At 39.3% G+C, this 26,016-nt stretch overlaps 1 protein-coding gene across 1 annotated transcript in view; it reads right to left on the reverse strand.

The window, feature by feature from the left end:
* Positions 1-2,043: 2,043 nt before the first annotated feature.
* LOC127911844 (uncharacterized) overlaps positions 2,044-26,016 on the reverse strand; it is a 36,347-nt gene continuing 12,374 nt past the window's right edge. Inside the window, exons 2-9 of the mRNA XM_052479728.1 lie at positions 25,784-25,829; positions 24,624-24,773; positions 24,000-24,120; positions 22,473-22,685; positions 22,171-22,254; positions 17,247-17,388; positions 6,520-6,682; positions 2,044-5,017 (exon numbers count right to left, since the gene is read on the reverse strand). Of these exons, the coding sequence (XP_052335688.1) occupies positions 4,774-5,017; positions 6,520-6,682; positions 17,247-17,388; positions 22,171-22,254; positions 22,473-22,685; positions 24,000-24,120; positions 24,624-24,773; positions 25,784-25,785 (1,119 nt within the window). The 5' untranslated portion in view covers positions 25,786-25,829 and the 3' untranslated portion in view covers positions 2,044-4,773. The remainder of the gene's footprint in view (positions 5,018-6,519; positions 6,683-17,246; positions 17,389-22,170; positions 22,255-22,472; positions 22,686-23,999; positions 24,121-24,623; positions 24,774-25,783; positions 25,830-26,016) is intronic.

The following is a 26,016-nucleotide window of genomic DNA, read 5'->3' on the forward strand; positions in this document are numbered from 1 at the left end:
TTATTCTCCATGGACTTTACAGTGTCCCAGAACTTTTTGAGTTAGTACTACAGGATGCACATTTCTGTTTGAAAAAGCTTGCCTTAGCTTTTCTAACTGACTGTGTATATTTGTTCCTAACTTCCCTGAAAAGTTGCATATCACGGGGGCTATTCGATGCTAATGCAGAACGCCACAGGATGTTTTTGTGCTGGTCAAGGGCAGACAGGTCTGGAGTGAACCAAGGACTATATCTATTCCTAGTTCTAAAATTTTTGAGAGGGGCATGCTTATTTAAGATGGTGAGTAAGGCACTTTTAAAGAATAGCCAGGCATCATCTACTGACGGGATGAGGTCAATGTCATTTCAAGATACCCCGGCCAGGTCATTTAGAAAGGCCTGCTTGCAGAAGTGTTTTAGGGAGCATTTGACAGTGATGAGGTGTGGTCGTTTGGTCGCAGACCCATTACGGATGCAGGCAATGAGGCAGTGATCTCTGAGATCTTGATTGAAAACAGCAGAGGTGCATTTGGAGGGCGAGTTAGTTAGGATGACATCTATGAGGGTACCCGTGTTAACGGATTTGGGGTTGTACCTGGTAGGTTCATTGATCATTTGTGTGAGATTGAGGGCATCAAGCTTAGATTGTAGGATGGCCGGGGTGTTAAGCATGTCCCAGTTTAGGTCACCAAGTAGCACGAGCTCAGAAGATAGATAGGGGGGCAATCAATTCACATATGGTATCGATGGCACAGCTGGGGGCAGAGGGAGGTCTATAGCAAGAGGCAACAGTGAGAGAAGTAGAAGCTCGAATTGTTTCGGTACAGACTTGGATAGCCTGCAGAGTTCTGTATTACTATCTTTGCAGTAGATTGCAACACCGCCCCCTTTGGCAGTTCTATCTTGGCGGAAAATGTTACAGTTAGCGATGGAGATTTCAGGGTTTTTGGTGGTTTTATGTAGGTGGGGGTGAAGTGACTATGCATAGGTAACAAACAAACAGCAGTGTCTCTGGAGTCTCTGACAATTTTATGGGCTTTCCTCTGACACCGCCTATTATAGATGTCCTGGACGGCAGGAAGCTAGGCCCCAGTGATGTACTGGGCATTTCGCACTACCCTCTGTAGCGCCTTACGGTCAAATGCTGAGTGGTTGCCATACCAGGCGGTGATGCAACCGGTCAGGATGTTCTTGATGGTGCAGCTGTAGAACCTTTTTAGGATCTGGGGACCCATGCCAAATCTTTTCAGTCGCCTGAGGGGGAAAAGGTTTTTTCGTGCCCTCTTCACAACTGTCTTGGTGTGTTTGGACCATGACAGTTTGTTGGTGATATGGACACCAAAGAACTTGAAACTCTCGACCCGCTCCACTACAGACCCGTCAACGTTAATGGGGGCCTGTTCGGCTCTCCTTTTCCTGTAGTCCACGATCAGATCCTTTGTCTTGCTCACATTGAGGGAGAGGTTGTTGTCCTGGCACCACACTGCCAGTTCTCTGACCTCCTCCCAATTGTCCGTCTCATCGTTGTCGGTGATTCAGGTCTACCACTGCTGTGTCGTCAGAAAACTTAATGATGGTGTTGGAGTCGTGTTTGGCCACTGCACTGTTGGAGCTAGAAACACAAGCATTTAGCTAGGTATTACTGTTGGAGCTAGAAACACAAGCATTTAGCTAGGTATTACTGTTGGAGCTAGAAACACAAGCATTTAGCTAGGTATCGCTGCACTGTTGGAGCTAGAAACACAAGGATTTAGCTAGGTATCACTGCACTGTTGGAGCTAGAAACACAAGGATTTAGCTAGGTATCACTGCACTGTTGGAGCTAGAAACACAAGGATTTAGCTAGGTATCACTACACTGTTGGAGCTAGAAACACAAGGATTTCACAGCACCTGCAATATCATCTGCAAATCTCTGTACGCAACCAATACACTTTGATTTGCTTTTAAGATACCAAAGGGTCTTGTGGTTCATGCTTAGGTTCATTTGGTTCAGAAACTTCATACTCAACAAGGTCGGACAAGGTTTTGTGAATCTGGACATTTCATTAAAAAAAGAAAAGACACAATTTAAGACGTTTATTAAATAAATCAATACATAACTTTTAAGAGCAGTAGATATTCAAAATGCAAAATAGAGTAATGTAATGAATACATTTCATCAGATGAAGTATGTAGTTGTTCAAACATTTAATAAACAGAACATCTAATGGGCCTTGGTTGACCATATAACTGAAAATCTAATGTGCCCTGGTTGACCATATAACTGAACATCTTATGGGCCTTGGTTGACCGTATAACTGAAAATCTAATGGGCCTTGGTTGACCATATAACTGAAAATCTAATGGGCCCTGGTTGACCGTATAACTGAAAATCTAATGTGCCCTGGTTGACTGTATAACTGAAAATCTAATGTGCCCTGGTTGACCGTATAACTGAAAATCTAATGGGCCTTGGTTGACCATATAACTGAACATCTAATGGGCCTTGGTTGACCATATAACTGAAAATCTAATGTGCCTTGGTTGACCATATAACTGAAAATCTAATGGGCCTTGGTTGACCATATAACTGAAAATCTAATGGGCCTTGGTTGACCGTATAACTGAAAATCTAATGTGCCCTGGTTGACCATATAACTGAACATCTAATGGGCCTTGGTTGACCGTATAACTGAAAATCTAATGGGCCCTGGTTGACCATATAACTGAACATCTAATGGGCCTTGGTTGACCATATAACTGAAAATCTAATGGGCCTTGGTTGACCATATAACTGAAAATCTAATGGGCCTTGGTTGACCGTATAACTGAAAATCTAATGTGCCCTGGTTGACCATATAACTGAACATCTAATGGGCCTTGGTTGACCGTATAACTGAAAATCTAATGGGCCCTGGTTGACCATATAACTGAACATCTAATGGGCCTTGGTTGACCATATAACTGAACATCTAATGGGCCTTGGTTGACCATATAACTGAAAATCTAATGGGCCCTGGTTGACCGTATAACTGAAAATCTAATGTGCCCTGGTTGACTGTATAACTGAAAATCTAATGTGCCCTGGTTGACCGTATAACTGAAAATCTAATGTGCCTTGGTTGACCATATAACTGAACATCTTATGGGCCTTGGTTGACCGTATAACAGAACATCTAATGGGCCTTGGTTGACCATATAACTGAAAATCTAATGGGCCCTGGTTGACCATATTAATGCAACAGATTATCAGTAGAACATATACAATAGAGCTGCTCAACTGTTTTGGTTCTATCCCAAATGGTACCCTTTTCCCTATATAGTGCACTGTCCATAGGGCTCTGGTCAAAAGTAGTGCACTATATAGGGAATAGGGTGCCATAGTGCACTACTTTTGACTAGAGCTCTATGTTGGGAATATGGTGCCATAGGGCTCTGGTCAAAATTAGTGCACTATGTAGGGAATAGGGTGCCATAGGGCTCTGGTCAAAAGTAGTGCACTATGTAGGGAATAGGGTGCAATTTAGGATGTGGCGTCTTAATCCACACGGGAATGTTGTCAATGCTTTGCTGAATACTAGCCCATATTACTCTGTCGGAGTAGGAGTTTACACTAACACTATATAAAAGGTTCCTGCTGGATCAATAAATCAATCAAATGTGTTTTTATAAAGCCCTTCTTTCTTTCTTTCTTTCTTTTTTTTACATCAGCAGTTGTCACAAAGTGGTTAACAGATACCCAGCCTATAACTCCCAATAGCTTTACAGATACCCAGCCTATAACTCTCAATAGCTTTACAGATACCCAGCCTATAACTCTCAATAGCTTTACAGATACCCAGCCTATAACCCTCATTAGCTTTACAGATACCCAGCCTATAACTCTCAATAGCTTTACAGATACCCAGCCTATAACCCTCAATAGCTTTACAGATACCCAGCCTATAACCCTCAATAGCTTTACAGATACCCAGCCTATAACCCTCAATAGCTTTACAGATACCCAGCCTATAACCCTCAATAGCTTTACAGATACCCAGCCTATAACCCTCAATAGCTTTACAGATACCCAGCCTATAACCCTCAATAGCTTTACAGATACCCAGCCTATAACCCTCAATAGCTTTACAGATACCCAGCCTATAACCCTCAATGAACAAACAATGCAGAGGCAGAAGCACAGTGAATATATTGGACCTTGGGATATTTCATACAGTGTTCTATACGCACCAGATTTGGTCAAATACATATCCAATACTTGATTTAGTTGATTTAGTTGGCCTGGTACAATGGAACTAAAGGCGAAAAATCTGGCACGATTATTTGGCATGTGCATTTGAAGTCTGACACACATGGGATTTGTTTAGACAGAGAGAGATTAACTTTATATATTATCTACCTCACTTGCTTTGGCAATGTTAACACATGTTTCCCATGCCAATAAAGCCCCTTGAATTGAATTGAATTGAATTGAATTGAATTGAAAGTCCAATTCTGATCTTTCTACCGGCTAATCTTTTGACCAATCATATCAGCTCTGAAAAATAATCTGATGTGTAAAGATCAGGAATTATTGTATTAAAATATAATTCAGTCTTGTTTACAATCATGGAACCATTATGAAACACACACCACAGAAAGCATCATTGAGATTTAAAACAGAGAGCTAAAACTATTTTTTATTTTTGTCGAAAAGTCTAAATCTTGTAAATTCGAGGTATCATCATAATAATTAACTGAAAAAATATATATGTAAACAAGAAGAATTACGGCACATCATGAATGAATAATGTATTGTGTTAGTTGTTTCGTTCAGCAGTCACAGACCTGGCCTATGAACTTGCTGTACTCCTGTTTGATGCAGCTGTACACTGTTTTGTAGAAGTGCCTGTCTGTCGCCATGAGATCGGTGACTATCTCGGTGTGGTCCATTTTAGGCATGAGGTACAGGGACACCTTGATTGACAGGGCCGTGAGCAGCTCAGAGAACCTCTGGGAAGATTCCACCGGAACTATGATGTCGTTGGTCCCGTGGAGTAAGCAGAAAGGTGGAACTCTGTAGAATTGAACAAATGATGAGTTGGTAGTTGACGCACACACAAAATTCTAATAGAGGTGCTGACTAACAGACTAGCCCCGTAGAACTGAACAGGAAGGAGAGACAACCGGAAAGACAACCAACAAAAAAATCTGAATGAGAAATCTTATTTCCTGGGCTGGTGTTCACCTATTTATTCTTGCCCTGTGCATTTATTGGGCTAAGATCGTCGGAAACCGCTGAGATCGTATCAGTTTTCTCGTCAATGTCGGCAGACGACACCATTCTGTATACTTCTGGCCCTTCCTTGGACACTGTGTTAACTAACCTCCAAACGAGATTCAGTGCCATACAACACTCCTTCCGTGGCCTCCAACTGCTCTTAAACTCTAGCAAAACCAAATGCATGCTTTTCAACCGTTCGATGCCTGCACCGCACGCCCGAAAATAATCACCACCCTGGATGGTTCCGACCTAGAATATGTGGACATCTATAAGTACCTAGGTGTCTGGCTAGACTGTAAACTCTCCTTCCTGACTCATATCAAACATCTCCAATCTAAAATCAAATCTAGAGTCGGCTTTCTATTCCGCAACAAAGCCTCCTTCACTCACGCCGCAAAACTTACCCTAGTAAAACTGACTATCCTACCGATCCTCGACTTCGGCGATGTAATTTACAAAATAGCTTCCAATAACCTACTCAGCAAACTGGATGCAGTTTATCACAGTGCCATCCGTTTTGTTACTAAAGGACCTTATACCACCCACCACTGCGACTTGTATGCTGTAGTCGGCTGGCCCTCGCTACATATTCGTCGCCAGACCCACTGGCTCCAGGTCATCTACAAGTCCATGCTAGGTAAAGCTCCGCCTTATCTCAGTTCACTGGTCACGATGGCAACACCCACCCATAGCACGTGCTCTAGCAGGTGTATCTCACTGATCATCCCTAAAGCCAACACCTCATTTGGCCACCTTTCCTTCCAGTTCTCTGCTGCTTGTGACTGGAACGAATTGCAAAAATCGCTGAAGTTGGAGACTTTTATCTCCCTCACCAACTTTAAACATCTGCTATCTGAGCAGCTAACCGATCACTACAGCTGTACATAGTCCATCGGTAAATAGCCCACCCAATTTACCTACCTCATCCCCATACTGTTTTTATTTATTTACTTGTCTGCTCTTTTGCACACCAGTATCTCTACCTGCACATGACCATCTGATCATTTATCACTCCAGTGTTAATCTGCAAAATTGTAATTATTCGCCAACCTCCTCATGCCTTTTGCACACAATGTATATAGACTCTTTTTTTCTACTGTGATATTGACTTGTTTATTGTTTACTCCATGTGTAACTCTGTGTTGTTGTCTGTTCACACTGCTATGCTTTATCTTGGCCAGGTCGCAGTTGCAAACGAGAACTTGTTCTCAACTAGCATACCTGGTTAAATAAAGGTGAAATAAAAAATAAATAAAAATAAAATAAAAATAGTATTTGCAGCATGTTCATCCTACCTTTTCAGTTGTGCCTCGCTGAATTTCTTCAGTAGGTGTGTTGGTGAGTAATAAGGGAAGTTCTCTAGTCCGTTCATGGCTTTGTGCATCGTAGAGACATACTCCACAGCTCTCATCTGTTCATGTTCATAGTGGTCCACGATGTTGTACACTCCACTCAAACCTGAACAGAGAACAGACACCATGTCGTAGAGGAGGGGGGACAAGATATTTTTAAGGAACTTTAATTTTTCTTAAATCTAAATTCAATGTAATACAACACAACTTCCTAACTTTTCATTTGATCATGGAAATAAAGCCTGAGCTTAAGAACAAGAAAATCTCATCAATGTGGAGATAAATGTTGAGCTGTCTGATTGTCTAAGACAATATCTATAAACCACGTATTGACCTGTATCTATAAACCACATATTGACCTGTATCTATAAACCACATATTGACCTGTATCTATAAACCACATATTGACCTGTAACTATAAACCACATATTGACCTGTAACTATAAACCACATATTGACCTGTATCTATAAACCACGTATTGACCTGTATCTATAAACCACATATTGACCCGTATCTATAAACCACATATTGACCTGTAACTATAAACCACATATTGACCTGTATCTATAAACCACATATTGACCTGTATCTATAAACCACATATTGACCTGTATCTATAAACCACATATTGACCTGTATCTATAAACCACATATTGACCTGTATCTATAAACCACATATTGACCTGTAACCACATATTGACCTGTAACCACATATTGACCTGTATCTATAAACCACATATTGACCTGTATCTATAAACCACATATTGACCTGTATCTATAAACCACATATTGACCTGTATCTATAAACCACATATTGACCTGTATCTATAAACCACATATTGACCTGTATCTATAAACCACATATTGACCTGTATCTATAAACCACATATTGACCTGTATCTATAAACCACATATTGACCTGTATCTATAAACCACATATTGACCTGTAACCACATATTGACCTGTAACCACATATTGACCTGTAACTATAAACCACATATTGACCTGTAACTATAAACCACATATTGACCTGTATCTATAAACCACATATTGACCTGTAACTATAAACCACATATTGACCTGTATCTATAAACCACATATTGACCCGTATCTATAAACCACATATTGACCTGTAACTATAAACCACATATTGACCCGTATCTATAAACCACATATTGACCTGTAACTATAAACCACATATTGACCTGTATCTATAAACCACATATTGACCTGTATCTATAAACCACATATTGACCTGTATCTATAAAAACCACATATTGACCTGTATCTATAAACCACATATTGACCTGTATCTATAAACCACATATTGACCTGTATCTATAAACCACATATTGACCTGTAACCATATATTGACCTGTAACCACATATTGACCTGTAACTATAAACCACATATTGACCTGTAACTATAAACCACATATTGACCTGTATCTATAAACCACATATTGACCTGTAACTATAAACCACATATTGACCTGTATCTATAAACCACATATTGACCTGTAACTATAAACCACATATTGACCTGTATCTATAAACCACATATTGACCCGTATCTATAAAACCACATATTGACCTGTAACTATAAACCACATATTGACCTGTATCTATAAACCACATATTGACCTGTAACTATAAACCACATATTGACCTGTAACTATAAACCACATATTGACCTGTATCTATAAACCACGTATTGACCCGCCATCTATAAACCACATATTGACCCGTATCTATAAACCACATATTGACCCGTATCTATAAACCACATATTGACCTGTATCTATAAACCACATATTGACCTGTATCTATAAACCACATATTGACCTGTATCTATAAACCACATATTGACCTGTAACCACATATTGACCTGTAACCACATATTGACCTGTATCTATAAACCACATATTGACCTGTATCTATAAACCACATATTGACCTGTATCTATAAACCACATATTGACCTGTATCTATAAACCACATATTGACCTGTATCTATAAAAAACCACATATTGACCTGTATCTATAAACCACATATTGACCTGTATCTATAAACCACATATTGACCTGTAACCACATATTGACCTGTAACCACATATTGACCTGTAACTATAAACCACATATTGACCTGTAACTATAAACCACATATTGACCTGTATCTATAAACCACATATTGACCTGTATCTATAAACCACATATTGACCTGTATCTATAAACCACATATTGACCTGTATCTATAAACCACATATTGACCTGTATCTATAAACCACATATTGACCTGTATCTATAAACCACATATTGACCTGTATCTATAAACCACATATTGACCTGTAACTATAAACCACATATTGACCTGTAACTGTCACGCCTTGGTCATTGTATCTTGTGTTTTTGTTATATGTTTGGGTAGGCCAGGGTGTGACATGGGTTTATATGTTGTATTTCGTATTGGGGTTTGTATTAATTGGGAGTGTGTATTATTAGGGGTGTGTCTAGTTAGGCTTGGCTGCCTGAGGCGATTCCTAATTGGAGTCAGCTGATTCTCGTTGTCTCGGATTGGGAACCGTATTTAGGCAGCCTGAGTGCGCGTTGTATTTCGTGGGTGATTGTACCTGTCTTAGTGTTAGTCACCAGATAGGCTGTATTAGTTTCACTCGTTTGTTGTTTTTGTATTTTCAGTTATTTCATGTACCGCATTATTCTTCATTAAAAGTCATGAGTAACCTACACGCTGCATTTCGGTCTGACTCTCTTCAAACAACAGACGAAGTTCATTACAGAATCACCCACCACCATTCACAGACCGAGCAGCGTGTGAACTGGCAGGATCTAAAGGAGGACGCTATGGACGGCAGAAACAGGGATTATACGACGTGGGAAGAAATCGACAGGTGGGCGGCCGACCCAGAGCGAGTGCAGGAGCCCGCCTGGGATTCCCTACAGCAATGCGAAGAGGGCTATACACGTATGGAATCGAGAAGGAAAGCATTGCTATACAGAGCGAAAACTGAAGGTAACAGGGGAAAGCGCAGAGAGAGAGTGGCTGAGTCAGGAAACAGACCTGAGCCTACTCTCCCTGTTAATCGTGAAGAGCAGTTGCAATGGGAGAGAATGCATCATTTGGAGATTTGGACATGGGAGGAGGAATTAGACGGTCAAGGACCCTGGGAGTTGGAAACCGGAAAGTCACCCCCAAAAAAATATTGGGGGGGGGGGCTAAAAGTGAGAATAGTTATGTCAGGTAGGAAACCTGCGCATACTCCCTGTGCTCACCGTTGGGCTAGAGAGACCGGGCAGGCACCGTGTTATGCTATGGAGCGCACGGTGTTTCCAGTGCGGGTGCAGAGCCAGCTGCGACACATACCAGCCCTTCCTATTGGCCGGGCTAGAGTGGGCATCGAGCCAGGTAAGCTTGGGCAGGCTCGGTGCTCTAGAGCCCGGTCTATCCAGAGCCACCTCTACACACCAGTCCTCCGGTAGCAGCTCCCCGCACCAGGCTTCCTGTGCGTGTCCTCGCGCCAGTACCACCAGTTCCAGCACCACGCACCAGGCCTCCAGTGCGCCTCGCCTGTTCAGCACAGCCAGTGCTTTTCTCCCCTCCTGTGCTATCGGAGTCTCCAGCCTGTTCAGCGCAGCCAGAGCCTTTCTCCTCTCCTGCGCTGCCGGAGTCTCCTGTCTGTCCAGCGCCGCCAGTGCTCCCAGTCGGCCCAGCGTCACCAGTCTGCCAGGATCCACCAGAAGTGCCAGTCTGCCAGGATCCGCCAGAAGTGCCAGTCTGCCCAGCGCCGCCAGAGCTCCCAGTCTGCCCAGCGCCGCCAGTGCCGCCAGTCTGCCCAGCGCCGCCAGTGCTCCCAGTCTGCCCAGCGCCGCCAGTGCTCCCAGTCTGCCCAGCGCCGCCAGTGCTCCCAGTCTGCCCAGCGCCGCCAGTGCTCCCAGTCTGCCCAGCGCCGCCAGTACCGCCAGTCTGCCCAGCGCCGCCAGTGCCGCCAGTCCTCCCAGCGCCGCCAGACAACCAGTCTCTTCCAGATCTGCCAGACAACCAGTCTCTTCCAGATCTGCCAGACAACCAGTCTCTTCCAGATCTGCCAGACAACCAGTCTCTTCCAGATCTGCCAGACAACCAGTCTCTTCCAGATCTGCCCGACAACCAGTCTCTTCCAGATCTGCCCGACAACCAGTCTCTTCCAGATCTGCCCGACAACCAGTCTCTTCCAGATCTGCCCGTCAACCTAGATCTTCTAGATCGGCCAGACAACCTGAATCATCCAGGTCCACCAGCCAGCCAGGATTTACCGGAGCCTACTACTTGCCTGAGCTTCCTCTCAGTACTGAGCTTCCTTTCAGTACTAGGCTTCCTCTCTGTACTGGGCTCCCTCTCAGTACCGGGCTTCCCCTCAGTACTGGGCTGCTTCGGTCCCGGGCTGCCCCTCTGTCCCGGGCTGCCCCTCTGTCCCGAGCTGCCCCTCTGTCCTGAGCTGCCCCTCTGTCCTGAGCTGCCCTGCTGTCCTGAGCTGCCCCTCTATCCTGAGTTGCCCCTCTATCCCGAGTTGCCCCTCTGTCCCGAGCTGCCCCTCTGTCCCGAGCTGCCCCTCTGTCCCGAGCTGCCCCTCTGTCCCGAGCTGCCCCTCTGTCCCGAGCTGCCCCTCTGTCCCGAGCTGCCCCTCTGTCCCGAGCTGCCCCTCTGTCCCGAGCTGCCCCTCGGTCCCGAGCTGCCCCTCGGTCCCGAGCTGCCCCTCGGTCCCGAGCTGCCCCTCAGTTATGTGGGGATCAGGGTGAGGACTATTAGGCCATGGTCGGCGGAGAAGGTGGATTATCCTAGGACGCGTAGGGGAGGAACTAGGACATTTATGGAGTGGGGTCCACGTCCCGAGCCAGAACCGCCACCATGGACAGACGCCCACCCGGACCCTCCCTATGCTCTTGAGGTGCATCCCGGAGTCCGAACCTTAGGGGGGTTCTGTCACGCCTTGGTCATTGTATCTTGTGTTTTTGTTATATGTTTGGGTAGGCCAGGGTGTGACATGGGTTTATATGTTGTATTTCGTATTGGGGTTTGTATTAATTGGGAGTGTGTATTATTAGGGGTGTGTCTAGTTAGGCTTGGCTGCCTGAGGCGATTCCTAATTGGAGTCAGCTGATTCTCGTTGTCTCGGATTGGGAACCGTATTTAGGCAGCCTGAGTGCGCGTTGTATTTCGTGGGTGATTGTACCTGTCTTAGTGTTAGTCACCAGATAGGCTGTATTAGTTTCACTCGTTTGTTGTTTTTGTATTTTCAGTTATTTCATGTACCGCATTATCTTCATTAAAAGTCATGAGTAACCTACACGCTGCATTTCGGTCTGACTCTCTACAAACAACAGACGAAGTTCATTACAGTAACCACATATTGACCTGTATCTATAAACCACATATTGACCTGTAACTATAAACCACATATTGACCTGTATCTATAAACCACATATTGACCTGTAACTATAAACCACATATTGACCTGTATCTATAAACCACATATTGACCTGTAACTATAAACCACATATTGACCTGTATCTATAAACCACATATTGACCTGTAACTATAAACCACATATTGACCTGTATCTATAAACCACATATTGACCTGTATCTATAAACCACATATTGACCTGTATCTATAAACCACATATTGACCTGTAACCACATATTGACCTGTAACTATAAACCACATATTGACCTGTAACTATAAACCACATATTGACCTGTAACTATAAACCACATATTGACCTGTAACCACATATTGACCTGTAACTATAAACCACATATTGACCTGTAACTATAAACCACATATTGACCTGTAACTATAAACCACATATTGACCTGTAACTATAAACCACATATTGACCTGTAACTATAAACCACATATTGACCTGTAAACTATAAACCACATATTGACCTGTAAACTATAAACCACATATTGACCTGTAACTATAAACCACATATTGACCTGTAACTATAAACCACATATTGACCTGTAACTATAAACCACATATTGACCTGTAACTATAAACCACATATTGACCTGTAACTATAAACCACATATTGACCTGTTACCACATATTGACCTGTAACTATAAACCACATATTGACCTGTAACTATAAACCACATATTGACCTGTAACCACATATTGACCTGTAACTATAAACCACATATTGACCTGTATCTATAAACCACATATTGACCTGTATCTATAAACCACATATTGACCTGTTACCACATATTGACCTGTATCTATAAACCACATATTGACCTGTAACTATAAACCACATATTGACCTGTAACTATAAACCACATATTGACCTGTATCTATAAACCACATATTGACCCGTATCTATAAACCACATATTGACCTGTATCTATAAACCACATATTGACCTATAACTATAAACCACATATTGACCTGTAACTATAAACCACATATTAACCTGTAACTATAAACCACATATTGACCTGCATCTATAAACCACATATTGACCTGTATCTATAAACCACATATTGACCTGTAACTATAAACCACATATTGACCTGTATCTATAAACCACATATTGACCTGTAACTATAAACCACATATTGACCTGTATCTATACACCACATATTGACCTGTAACTATAAACCACATATTGACCTGTAACTATAAACCACATATTGACCTGTTACCACATATTGACCTGTATCTATAAACTACATATTGACCTGTAACTATAAACCACATATTGACCTGTAACTATAAACCACATATTGACCTTTATCTATAAACCACATATTGACCTGTATCTATAAACCACATATTGACCTGTAACTATAAACCACATATTGACCTGTAACTATAAACCACATATTGATCTGTATCTATAAACCACATATTGACCTGTAACGAAAATAAACCACATATTGACCTGTAACTATAAACCACATATTGACCTGTAACTATAAACCACATATTGACCTGTAACTATAAACCACATATTGACCTGTATCTATAAACCACATATTGACCTGTATCTATAAACCACATATTGACCTGTATCTATAAACCACATATTGACCTGTATCTATAAACCACATATTGACCTGTAACCACATATTGACCTGTAACTATAAACCACATATTGACCTGTAACTATAAACCACATATTGACCTGTAACCACATATTGACCTGGAACTATAAACCACATATTGACCTGTAACTATAAACCACATATTGACCTGTAACTATAAACCACATATTGACCTGTAACTATAAACCACATATTGACCTGTAACTATAAACCACATATTGACCTGTAAACTATAAACCACATATTGACCTGTAAACTATAAACCACATATTGACCTGTAACTATAAACCACATATTGACCTGTAACTATAAACCACATATTGACCTGTAACTATAAACCACATATTGACCTGTAACTATAAACCACATATTGACCTGTAACTATAAACCACATATTGACCTGTTACCACATATTGACCTGTAACTATAAACCACATATTGACCTGTAACCACATATTGACCTGTAACTATAAACCACATATTGACCTGTAACCACATATTGACCTGTAACTATAAACCACATATTGACCTGTATCTATAAACCACATATTGACCTGTATCTATAAACCACATATTGACCTGTATCTATAAACCACATATTGACCTGTTACCACATATTGACCTGTATCTATAAACCACATATTGACCTGTAACTATAAACCACATATTGACCTGTAACTATAAACCACATATTGACCTGTATCTATAAACCACATATTGACCCGTATCTATAAACCACATATTGACCTGTATCTATAAACCACATATTGACCTATAACTATAAACCACATATTGACCTGTAACTATAAACCACATATTAACCTGTAACTATAAACCACATATTAACCTGTAACTATAAACCACATATTGACCTGTAACTATAAACCACATATTGACCTGTAACTATAAACCACATATTGACCTGTAACTATAAACCACATATTGACCTGTAACTATAAACCACATATTGATCTGTATCTATAAACCACATATTGACCTGTAACGAAAATAAACCACATATTGACCTCTATCTACAAACCACATATTGACCTGTATCTATAAACCACATATTGACCTGTATCTATAAACCACATATTGACCTGTATCTATAAACCACATATTGACCTGTATCTATAAACCACATATTGATCTGTATCTATAAACCACATATTGACCTGTAACGAAAATAAACCACATATTGACCTCTATCTACAAACCACATATTGACCTGTATCTATAAACCACATATTGACCTGTATCTATAAACCACATATTGACCTGTATCTATAAACCACATATTGACCTGTAACTATAAACCACATATTGACCTGTATCTATAAACCACATATTGACCTGTATCTATAAACCACATATTGACCTGTATCTATAAACCACGTATTGACCTGTATCTATAAACCACATATTGACCTGTAACTATAAACCACATATTGATCTGTATCTATAAACCACATATTGACCTGTAACGAAAATAAACCACATATTGACCTCTATCTACAAACCACATATTGACCTGTATCTATAAACCACATATTGACCTGTATCTATAAACCACATATTGACCTGTATCTATAAACCACATATTGACCTGTATCTATAAACCACATATTGACCTGTATCTATAAACCACATATTGACCTGTAACTATAAACCACATATTGATCTGTAACTATAAACCACATATTGATCTGTATCTATAAACCACATATTGACCTGTAACTATAAACCACATATTGATCTGTATCTATAAACCACATATTGACCTGTAACGAAAATAAACCACATATTGACCTCTATCTACAAACCACATATTGACCTGTATCTATAAACCACATATTGACCTGTATCTATAAACCACATATTGACCTGTATCTATAAACCACATATTGACCTGTAACTATAAACCACATATTGACCTGTATCTATAAACCACATATTGACCTGTATCTATAAACCACATATTGACCTGTATCTATAAACCACATATTGACCTGTATCTATAAACCACATATTGACCTGTAACTATAAACCACATATTGACCTGTATCTATAAATCACATATTGACCTGTATCTATAAATCACATATTGACCTGTATCTATAAACCACATATTGACCTGTATCTATAAACCACATATTGACCTGTATCTATAAACCACATATTGACCTGTATCTATAAACCACATATTGACCTGTATCTATAAACCACATATTGACCTGTAACTATAAACCACATATTGACCTGTATCTATAAACCACATATTGACCTGTATCTATAAACCACATATTGACCTGTATCTATAAACCACATATTGACCTGTATCTATAAACCACATATTGACCTGTATCTATAAACCACATATTGACCTGTAACTATAAACCACATATTGACCTGTATCTATAAACCACATATTGACCTGTATCTATAAACCACATATTGACCTGTATCTATAAACCACATATTGACCTGTATCTATAAACCACATATTGACCTGTATCTATAAACCACATATTGACCTGTATCTATAAACCACATATTGACCTGTATCTATAAACCACATATTGACCTGTATCTATAAACCACATATTGACCTGTATCTATAAACCACATATTGACCTGTAACTATAAACCACATATTGACCTGTATCTATAAACCACATATTGACCTGTATCTATAAACCACATATTGACCTGTATCTATAAACCACATATTGACCTGTAACTATAAACCACATATTGACCTGTATCTATAAACCACATATTGACCTGTAACTATAAACCACATATTGACCTGTATCTATAAACCACATATTGACCTGTAACTATAAACCACATATTGACCTGTAACTATAAACCACATATTGACCTGTAACTATAAACCACATATTGACCTGTATCTATAAACCACATATTGACCTGTATCTATAAACCACATATTGACCTGTATCTATAAACCACATATTGACCTGTATCTATAAACCACATATTGACCTGTAACTATAAACCACATATTGACCTGTATCTATAAACCACATATTGACCTGTAACTATAAACCACATATTGACCTGTAACTATAAACCACATATTGACCTGTGACTATAAACCACATATTGACCTGTAACTATAAACCACATATTGACCTGTAACTATAAACCACATATTGACCTGTAACTATAAACCACATATTGACCTGTATCTATAAACCACATATTGACCTGTATCTATAAACCACATATTGACCTGTATCTATAAACCACATATTGACCTGTATCTATAAACCACATATTGACCTGTAACTATAAACCACATATTGACCTGTATCTATAAACCACATATTGACCTGTATCTATAAACCACATATTGACCTGTATCTATAAACCACATATTGACCTGTATCTATAAACCACATATTGACCTGTATCTATAAACCACATATTGACCTGTATCTATAAACCACATATTGACCTGTATCTATAAACCACATATTGACCTGTATCTATAAACCACATATTGACCTGTAACTATAAACCACATATTGACCTGTAACTCCTCTGATTGCCATGGTGATCTCTGTCTGCTTCTTGGCTTCTATAAAGAGCTCGTCTCGTCCCTCGACCATGAACAACACGGTTAGAGCTGCTAGGTGAGCCCCAGCGGAGTGGCCGACTAACACAATGTTATCCTGAAAAGACAACATAGTGGATATCAATACCTGTTAACTGTTTTATTACCCACTTTACAAACAAAAAATTAACAGTTTATGAAAGACTAACACAATGTTATCCTGCACGTAGACAACAGGTAGGCACAGGGGCGTGAATATCATCCAGTGTGTTATAAGTGCTTACTACACATTCATATATATGAACTAATAATGTAGTATTTATGATCTATATCTATAATAAGCCTTTGATAAATCATATATAGGGACTATTAACAGAATGTTATCCTTGCACAAAGAGAGAACAAGCACAGGAACGTTAGTATCAACATTGCATTTATGAACAGTCTTCAGTAAAGGGGCGAATACAAAAACTTCCACTAAAGTCTAATTTTTCTAATATCAATGCAAGACTAAGTGACAATTATAATCTGGAAGAAGTGAGGATTATAATCTAGAAGAAGTGAGGATTATAATCTAGAAGAAGTGAGGATTGTAATCAAGAAGAAGTGAGGATTATAATCTAGAAGAAGTGAGGATTATAATCTAGAAGAAGTGAGGATTATAATCTAGAAGAAGTGAGGATTATAATCTAGAAGAAGTGAGGATTATAATCTAGAAGAAGTGAGGATTATAATCTAGAAGAAGTGAGGATTATAACCAAGAAGAAGTGAGGATTATAATCTAGAAGATGTGAGGTTCATAACCAAGAAGAAGTGAGGATTATAATCTAGAAGTGAGAATTATCTAGAAGAAGTGAGGATTAGGCGCAGTGGTTAAGGGAGCTGTAGTGCAGCGCCAGCTGTGCCACCAGAGACTCAGGGTTCGCGCCCAGGCTCTGTCGTAACCGGCCGCGACCGGGAGGTCCGTGGGGCGACGCACAATTGGCCTAGCGTCGTCCGGGTTAGGGAGGGTTTGGCCGGTAGGGAAATCCTTGTCTCATCGCGCACCAGCGACCCCTGTGGCAGGCGCAGTGCGCGCTAACCAAGGTTGCCAGGTGCACGGCGTTTCCTCCGACACATTGGTGCGGCTGGCTTCCGGGTTGGATGGCGCTGTGTTAAGAAGCAGTGCGGCTTGGTTGGGTTGTGTATCGGAGGACGCATGACTTTCAACCTTCGTCTCTCCCGTACGAGAGTTGTAGCGATGAGACAAGATAGTAGCTACTAAACAATTGGATACCACGAAATTGGGGTAAAATAAATAAATAAATAAGAATAAGAATAAATGAGGATTATAATCTAGAAGAAGTGAGGATTATAATCTAGAGGTGAGAATTATAATCTAGAAGAAGTGAGGATTATAATCTAGAAGTGACAATTATAATCTAGAAGAAGTAAGGATTATAATCCTGAAGTGAGGATTATAATCTAGAAGAAGTAAGGATTATAATCTAGAAGTGAGGATTATAATCTAGAAGAAGTGAGGATTATAATCTAGAAGAAGTGAGGATTATAATCTAGAAGTGAGAATTATAATCTAGAAGAAGTGAGGATTATAATCTAGAAGTGAGGATTATAATCTAGAAGAAGTGAGGATTATAATCTAGAAGTGAGGATTATAATCTAGAAGTGAGGATTATAATCTAGAAGTGAGGATTATAATCTAGAAGTGAGGATTATAATCTAGAAGAAGTGAGGATTATAATCTAAAGAAGTGAGGATTATAATCTAGAAGTGAGGATTATAATCTAGAAGTGAGGATTATAATCTAGAAGTGAGGATTATAATCTAGAAGAAGTGAGGATTATAATCTAGAAGTGAGGATTATAATCTAGAAGAAGTGAGGATTATAATCTAGAAGTGACAATTATAATCTAGAAGAAGTGAGGATTATAATCTAGAAGTGAGGATTATAATCTAGAAGAAGTGAGGATTATAATCTAGAAGTGACAATTATAATCTAGAAGAAGTGAGGATTATAATCTAGAAGTGAGGATTATAATCTAGAAGAATAATCTAGAAGAAGTAAGGATTATAATCTAGAAGAAGTGAGGATTATAATCTAGAAGAGGTGAGGATTATAATCTAGAAGAAGTAAGGAGTATAATCTACAAGAAGTAAGGATTGGCCCCTATGATATCAACCAATGTGTTATAACTGTAGACCTGGACTTCAACCACTGTAGGCATCACTTTTTAAGTTTGATTTATTTCACCTTTATTTAACCAGGTATTAATATATATAACCCTAACCCTTTATTTAACCAGGTATTAATATATATAACCCTAACCCTTTATTTAACCAGTTATTAATATATATAACCCTAACCCTTTATTTAACCAGGTATTAATATATATAACCCTAACCCTTTATTTAACCAGGTATTAATATATATAACCCTAACCATTTATTTAACCAGGTATTTATATATATAACCCTAACCCTTTATTTAACCAGGTATTATATATATAACCCTAACCCTTTATTTAACCAGGTATTTATATATATAACCTAACCATTTATTTAACCAGGTATTAATATATATAACCCTAACCATTTATTTAACCAGGTATTTATATATATAACCCTAACCCTTTATTTAACCAGGTATTAATATATATAACCCTAACCCTTTATTTAACCAGGTATTTATATATATAACCCTAACCATTTATTTAACCAGGTATTAATTATATAACCTAACCCTTTATTTAACCAGGTATTTATATATATAACCCTAACCCTTTATTTAACCAGGTATTAATATATATAACCCTAACCCTTTATTTAACCAGGTATTAATATATATAACCCTAACCCTTTATTTAACCAGGTATTTATATATATAACCCTAACCCTTTATTTAACCAGGTATTAATATATATATCCCTAACCATTTATTTAACCAGGTATTAATATATATAACCCTAACCCTTTATTTAACCAGGTATTTATATATATAACCCTAACCCTTTATTTAAGCAGGTATTAATATATATAACCCTAACCCTTTATTTAACCAGGTATTTATATATATAACCCTAACCCTTTATTTAACCAGGTATTATAATATGTGGTCCTTCTGTAGCTCAGTTGGTAGAGCATGGCGCTTGTAACGCCAGGGTAATGGGTTCGATCCCGGGACCACCCATACGTAGAATGTATGCACACATGACTGTAAGTCGCTGATAAAAGCGCCTGATAAATGGCATATATTATTATTATATTATTATTATTATTATATAACCCTAACCCTTTATTTAACCAGGTATTTATATATATATAACCCTAACCCTTTATTTAACCAGGTATTAATATATATAACCCTAACCCTTTATTTAACCAGGTATTTATATATATAACCCTAACCCTTTATTTAACCAGGTATTATAATATAACCCTAACCCTTTATTTAACCAGGTATTATATATATAACCCTAACCCTTTATTTAACCAGGTATTAATATATATAACCCTAACCCTTTATTTAACCAGGTATTTATATATATAACCCTAACCCTTTATTTAACCAGGTATTTATATATATAACCCTAAACCTTTATTTAACCAGGTATTAATATATATAACCCTTTATTTAACCAGGTATTTATATATATAACCCTAACCCTTTATTTAACCAGGTATTTATATATATAACCCTAACCCTTTATTTAACCAGGTATTAATATATATAACCCTTTATTTAACCAGGTATTTATATATATAACCCTAACCCTTTATTTAACCAGGTATTTATATATATAACCCTAATCCTTTATTTAACCAGGTATTTATATATATAACCCTAACCCTTTATTTAACCAGGTATTAATATATATAACCCTAACCCTTTATTTAACCAGGTATTAATATATATAACCCTAACCCTTTATTTAACCAGGTATTAATATATATAACCCTAACCCTTTATATAACCAGGTATTTATATATATAACCCTAACCCTTTATTTAACCAGGTATTAATATATATAACCCTTTATTTAACCAGGTATTAATATATATAACCCTAACCCTTTATTTAACCAGGTATTAATATATATAACCCTAACCCTTTATTTAACCAGGTATTAATATATATAACCCTTTATTTAACCAGGTATTAATATATATAACCCTTTATTTAACCAGGTATTAATATATATAACCCTTTATTTAACCAGGTATTTATATATATAACCCTTTATTTAACCAGGTATTAATATATATAACCCTTTATTTAACCAGGTATTAATATATATAACCCTAACCCTTTATTTAACCAGGTATTAATATATATAACCCTAACCCTTTATTTAACCAGGTATTTATATATATAACCCTAACCCTTTATTTAACCAGGTATTAATATATATAACCCTAACCCTTTATTTAACCAGGTATTTATATATATAACCCTAACCCTTTATTTAACCAGGTATTTATATATATAACCCTAACCCTTTATTTAACCAGGTATTTATATATATAACCCTTTATTTAACCAGGTATTAATATATATAACCCTAACCCTTTATTTAACCAGGTATTAATATATATAACCCTAACCCTTTATTTAACCAGGTATTTATATATATAACCCTTAATTTAACCAGGGAGGCCAGTTGAGAACATGTTCTCATTTACAACTGTGACCCTGACCAAGATAAAGCAAAGCATTGTGACACAAAGAGCAACATAGAGTTACACATGGAATAAACAAACATACAGTCAATAACACAGTAGAAGAATCCGTATACAGTGTGTGTAAATGGAGTAAGGAGGTAAAGGCCATAAATAGGCCAATAGTAGCAAAGTAATTAGAATGTAGCAAATTAACACTGGAGTGATAGATGTGCAGACTTACTTTGTCGAAATTGAATCTATGGCCGCTGTCCCTCGCCCAAATGAGACAGTCCGCAATATCTTGAACCATACACAAAACATTACCCTGGAAAGAAGATTAGGGTCAAATGCAATGTGAACGCTGGCTCACTGAATACAACAGGGACTGCATGGTGTTTTGGTCTATTCTGTCTGTCCCTATGCAAAAAAAAAAATATATATATATATATATATAAATTTGAAACTAGAAACGGTACATTTTCTAAGGAATATTTGTGTGCTTGCTGCAGCTGTTTTATTTTATGATCGCGGAGGGAGTCTTACCTTTGGGTAGGTGCAATAGTCTGGACAGATCACCGTTGCGCTGAGCTCCTTAGCCATCTGCATGGCCAGTAGACAGTATATGGACCTCTCCCCTGAACCCCAGGCTCCCCCGTATATAAACACTACCACAGGCACCGGTCCACTGCCTGGCTGGCCCACCGTGGGAGAATAATACAAATCCAGCTTGTTACTACGACGCCCAAACGTGATTCCCTTTAGGAGGAGGAGGAGGAGGAGGAGAGAGGGAGGAGAAGAAGAGTGCCGTGCAGTGAGGTTTCACATTAATTTATAATGAGGTACAGTACCAAACGGTTTTGTAAAATATTTCAAAGAAAGGCACTAATAATCAGCTATACACAGTCAGGGCGATGAGTATTTTTCTCCACTCATACAAGACCAATAAAGGCCTAGTTCACTAATATTATATATATATACATTTTTTATACAGTATACAGTACCAGTCAAATATAATATACAGTACCAGTCAAACATTTGGACACACCTTCTCATTCCAGGGTTTTTCTTTATATTTTTTTACTGTTTTCTACATTGTAGAATAATAGTGAAGAAATCAAAACTATGAAATAAGACAGATGGAATCATGTAGAGAGAATGCCAATAGTGAGCAAAGCTGTCGTCAAGGCAAAGGATGGCTACTTTGAAGAATCTCAAATATAACATATATTTTGATTTTGTGATTAACATTTTTTTGGTTACTACATGATTCCATCTGTGTTATTTCATAGTTTTGATGTCTTCACTATTATTCTACAATGTAGAAAACAGTAAAAATAAAGAAAGACCCTGGAATGAGTAGGTGTGTCCAAACATTTGTCTGATACTGTATACATACATATATATTTTCCATTTATCAGTTGGTGCTTCAGCACCCTATTTCCCACGTCTGTGGAGAAGACAGCAGCGCAAGACCAGCAATGTTGGAAAACTGGGACATAATGACCTTTTCATGATGATTGGGGGAGGGGGGAGGGGGTTACGACATTACCTTTTCATAGTGGTTAGGGAGGGGGTTCTACATTACCTGTGATGATTGGGGGGTTACTACATTACCTTTTCATCGTGGTTGGGGGGTTACCTTTTTTCATGATGATTTTTATTATTATTACTACATTACCTTTTTCGGAATGGTTGGGGGTTCTACATTACCTTTTCATAATGATTGGGGGCGTTCTACCTATGACCTTTCATGATGATTTTTATTATTATTACTACATTACCTTTTCGTAATGATTGGGGGGTTCTACATTACCGTTTCATAATGATTGGGGGGGGTTCTACATTACCTTTTCATGGTGATTGGGGGTTACTACATTACCTTTTCATTCTGGTTGGGGGTTCTACATTACCTTTTCATAATGATTGGGGTTTTCTACATGACCTTTCGTGATGATTGGGGGTTTCTACATGACCTTTTCATAGTGATTGGGGTTTTTCTACATTACCTTTTCATAATGCGTGTGGTTTTCTACATTACCTTTTCATAATGCTTGTGGTTTTCTACATTACCTTTTCATAATGCTTGTGGTTTTCTACATTCTTGTACCAGGACTTCCACTGGAAGTAGAGTTTGCCGTACTGGAAGTATTTCAGCATCTCCAGCACAGCTCTAGTCAGACAGTATATCCTCCTGGGGAGAGGAAGGACACACACACACACACACACACACACACACACACACACACACACACACACACACACACACACACACACACACACACACACACACACACACACACACACACACACAAGCAAGTACATCTCAGAACCGCTAAATAAATATGAGCCCTGCTTGCCAGACTCATGGCGTGGGAAGAGACTATAAAAATCAGAACCTCATAACAATGTTTATGTCCCTATTCCCTATATAGTGCACTACTTTTGACCAGGGCCCTATGGTACCCTATTCCCTATATAGTGCACTACTTTTGACCAGGGCCCTATGGTACCCTATTCCCTATATAGTGCACTACTTTTGACCAGGGCCCTATGGTACCCTATCCTCTATATAGTGCACTACTTTTGACCAGGGCCCATAGGGTTCTGGTGCTCTATGTAGAGAATAGGGTGGCATTCAGGGGACACACACAATATATCAGTGAAGATTATAGTAGCGCTGGATTGTTAAATTACCTTGGCTTCAGAGCCTCAATGTACTTTTTATAGCCTGGCTTGTTAGGCCAGCCATACATCCACTGAGCTACGAGAGAGATGGAGTAGGGGATGCCCACTAACAATGCCCCTGCAGCCATGGGTAGAGACATGTTGTACTTCAGTCCAATCCTAGAGAACAACACACGGAGAGAGAGGAGGGAGAGAGAGGAGGGAGAGAGAGGGAGAGAGAGAGAGAGACAGAGAGAGACAGAGACACAGAGCGAGAGACAGAGAGGAGAGAGATGAAGGAGAGAGATGAGGGAGAGAGCCACAGAGAGGAGAGAGGGGGAGAGAGAGAGAGCGAGAAACAGAGAGAAGGAGAGAGAGACACATAGCGAGAGACAGAGGGAGGAGAGAGAGAGACAGAGAAGGAGAGAGAGAGGAACAGAGGGAGGAGAGAGGAGAGAGAGGGACAGAGGGAGGAGAGAGGAGAGAGAGGGACAGAGGGAGGAGAGAGGAGAGAGAGACAGATAAGGAGAGAGAGAGAGAGGGAGGAGAGAGGAGAGAGGGACTTAAAAGGAGAGAGAGAGGGACAGAGGGAGGAGAGATGAGAGAGGGAGACAGAGAATGAGAGAGAGAGACAGAGGGAGGAGAGAGAGAGAGACAGAGAAGGAGAGAGAGAGGGACAGAGGGAGGAGAGATGAGAGAAAGAGGGAGGAGAGAGGAGAGAGAGACAGAGAAGGAGAGAGAGAGACAGAGGGGGGGGTTAGTAATCACTGTTGCATAATAATATGCCAGTTCGTAGCTCCTGAGTGGCGCAGTGGTCTAAGGCACTGCATCTCCATGCAAGAGGCGCCACTACAGTCGCTGGTTCGAATCCAGGCTGTATCACATCTGGCCGCGATAGGGAGTCCCGTAGGGTGGCGCACAATTGGCCCAGCGTCGTCCGGGTTTGGCCCAGGGGGGGTAGGCCGTCATTGTAAAATAAGAATTTGTTCTTAACCGACTTGCCTAGTTAAATAAAGGTTAAACTAATAAAAAAGAATCAAGATAAGCTATTGAATGGCACTGGTAAGTAAAACATGCTGAATATCCTTCCTCACATGTTAATGAAGAGTTAGCAAACTGCTGAAAATAGTCATGTACAGTATTGAATGGCACTGGTATAGAAGTGTTATTTTGAGTGTGCTTGTACTCACATATTTAGTGATCCAAGTTGAGACGCTGTATCTGCAGGAGTGTTTCCTGTTAGAGGAAGGCCAAGCAGGACAGACAACGTTAGACTATTACACCAACTGATCCATAGATGAGTCAGATCACCAAGGTTCAGACCTAAGACCATGATTAGTTCATTCTTTGGAGCAGGTGTCTTAGTGCTAGGGTGGAACAAAAAGCTGGCTGCTCCACAGTAAGCAGAGGGAGACTGGAACAA

This window comes from Oncorhynchus keta, chromosome 25 (assembly GCF_023373465.1).
Source record: "Oncorhynchus keta strain PuntledgeMale-10-30-2019 chromosome 25, Oket_V2, whole genome shotgun sequence".
In the NCBI taxonomy this organism is placed as follows: domain Eukaryota; kingdom Metazoa; phylum Chordata; class Actinopteri; order Salmoniformes; family Salmonidae; genus Oncorhynchus; species Oncorhynchus keta.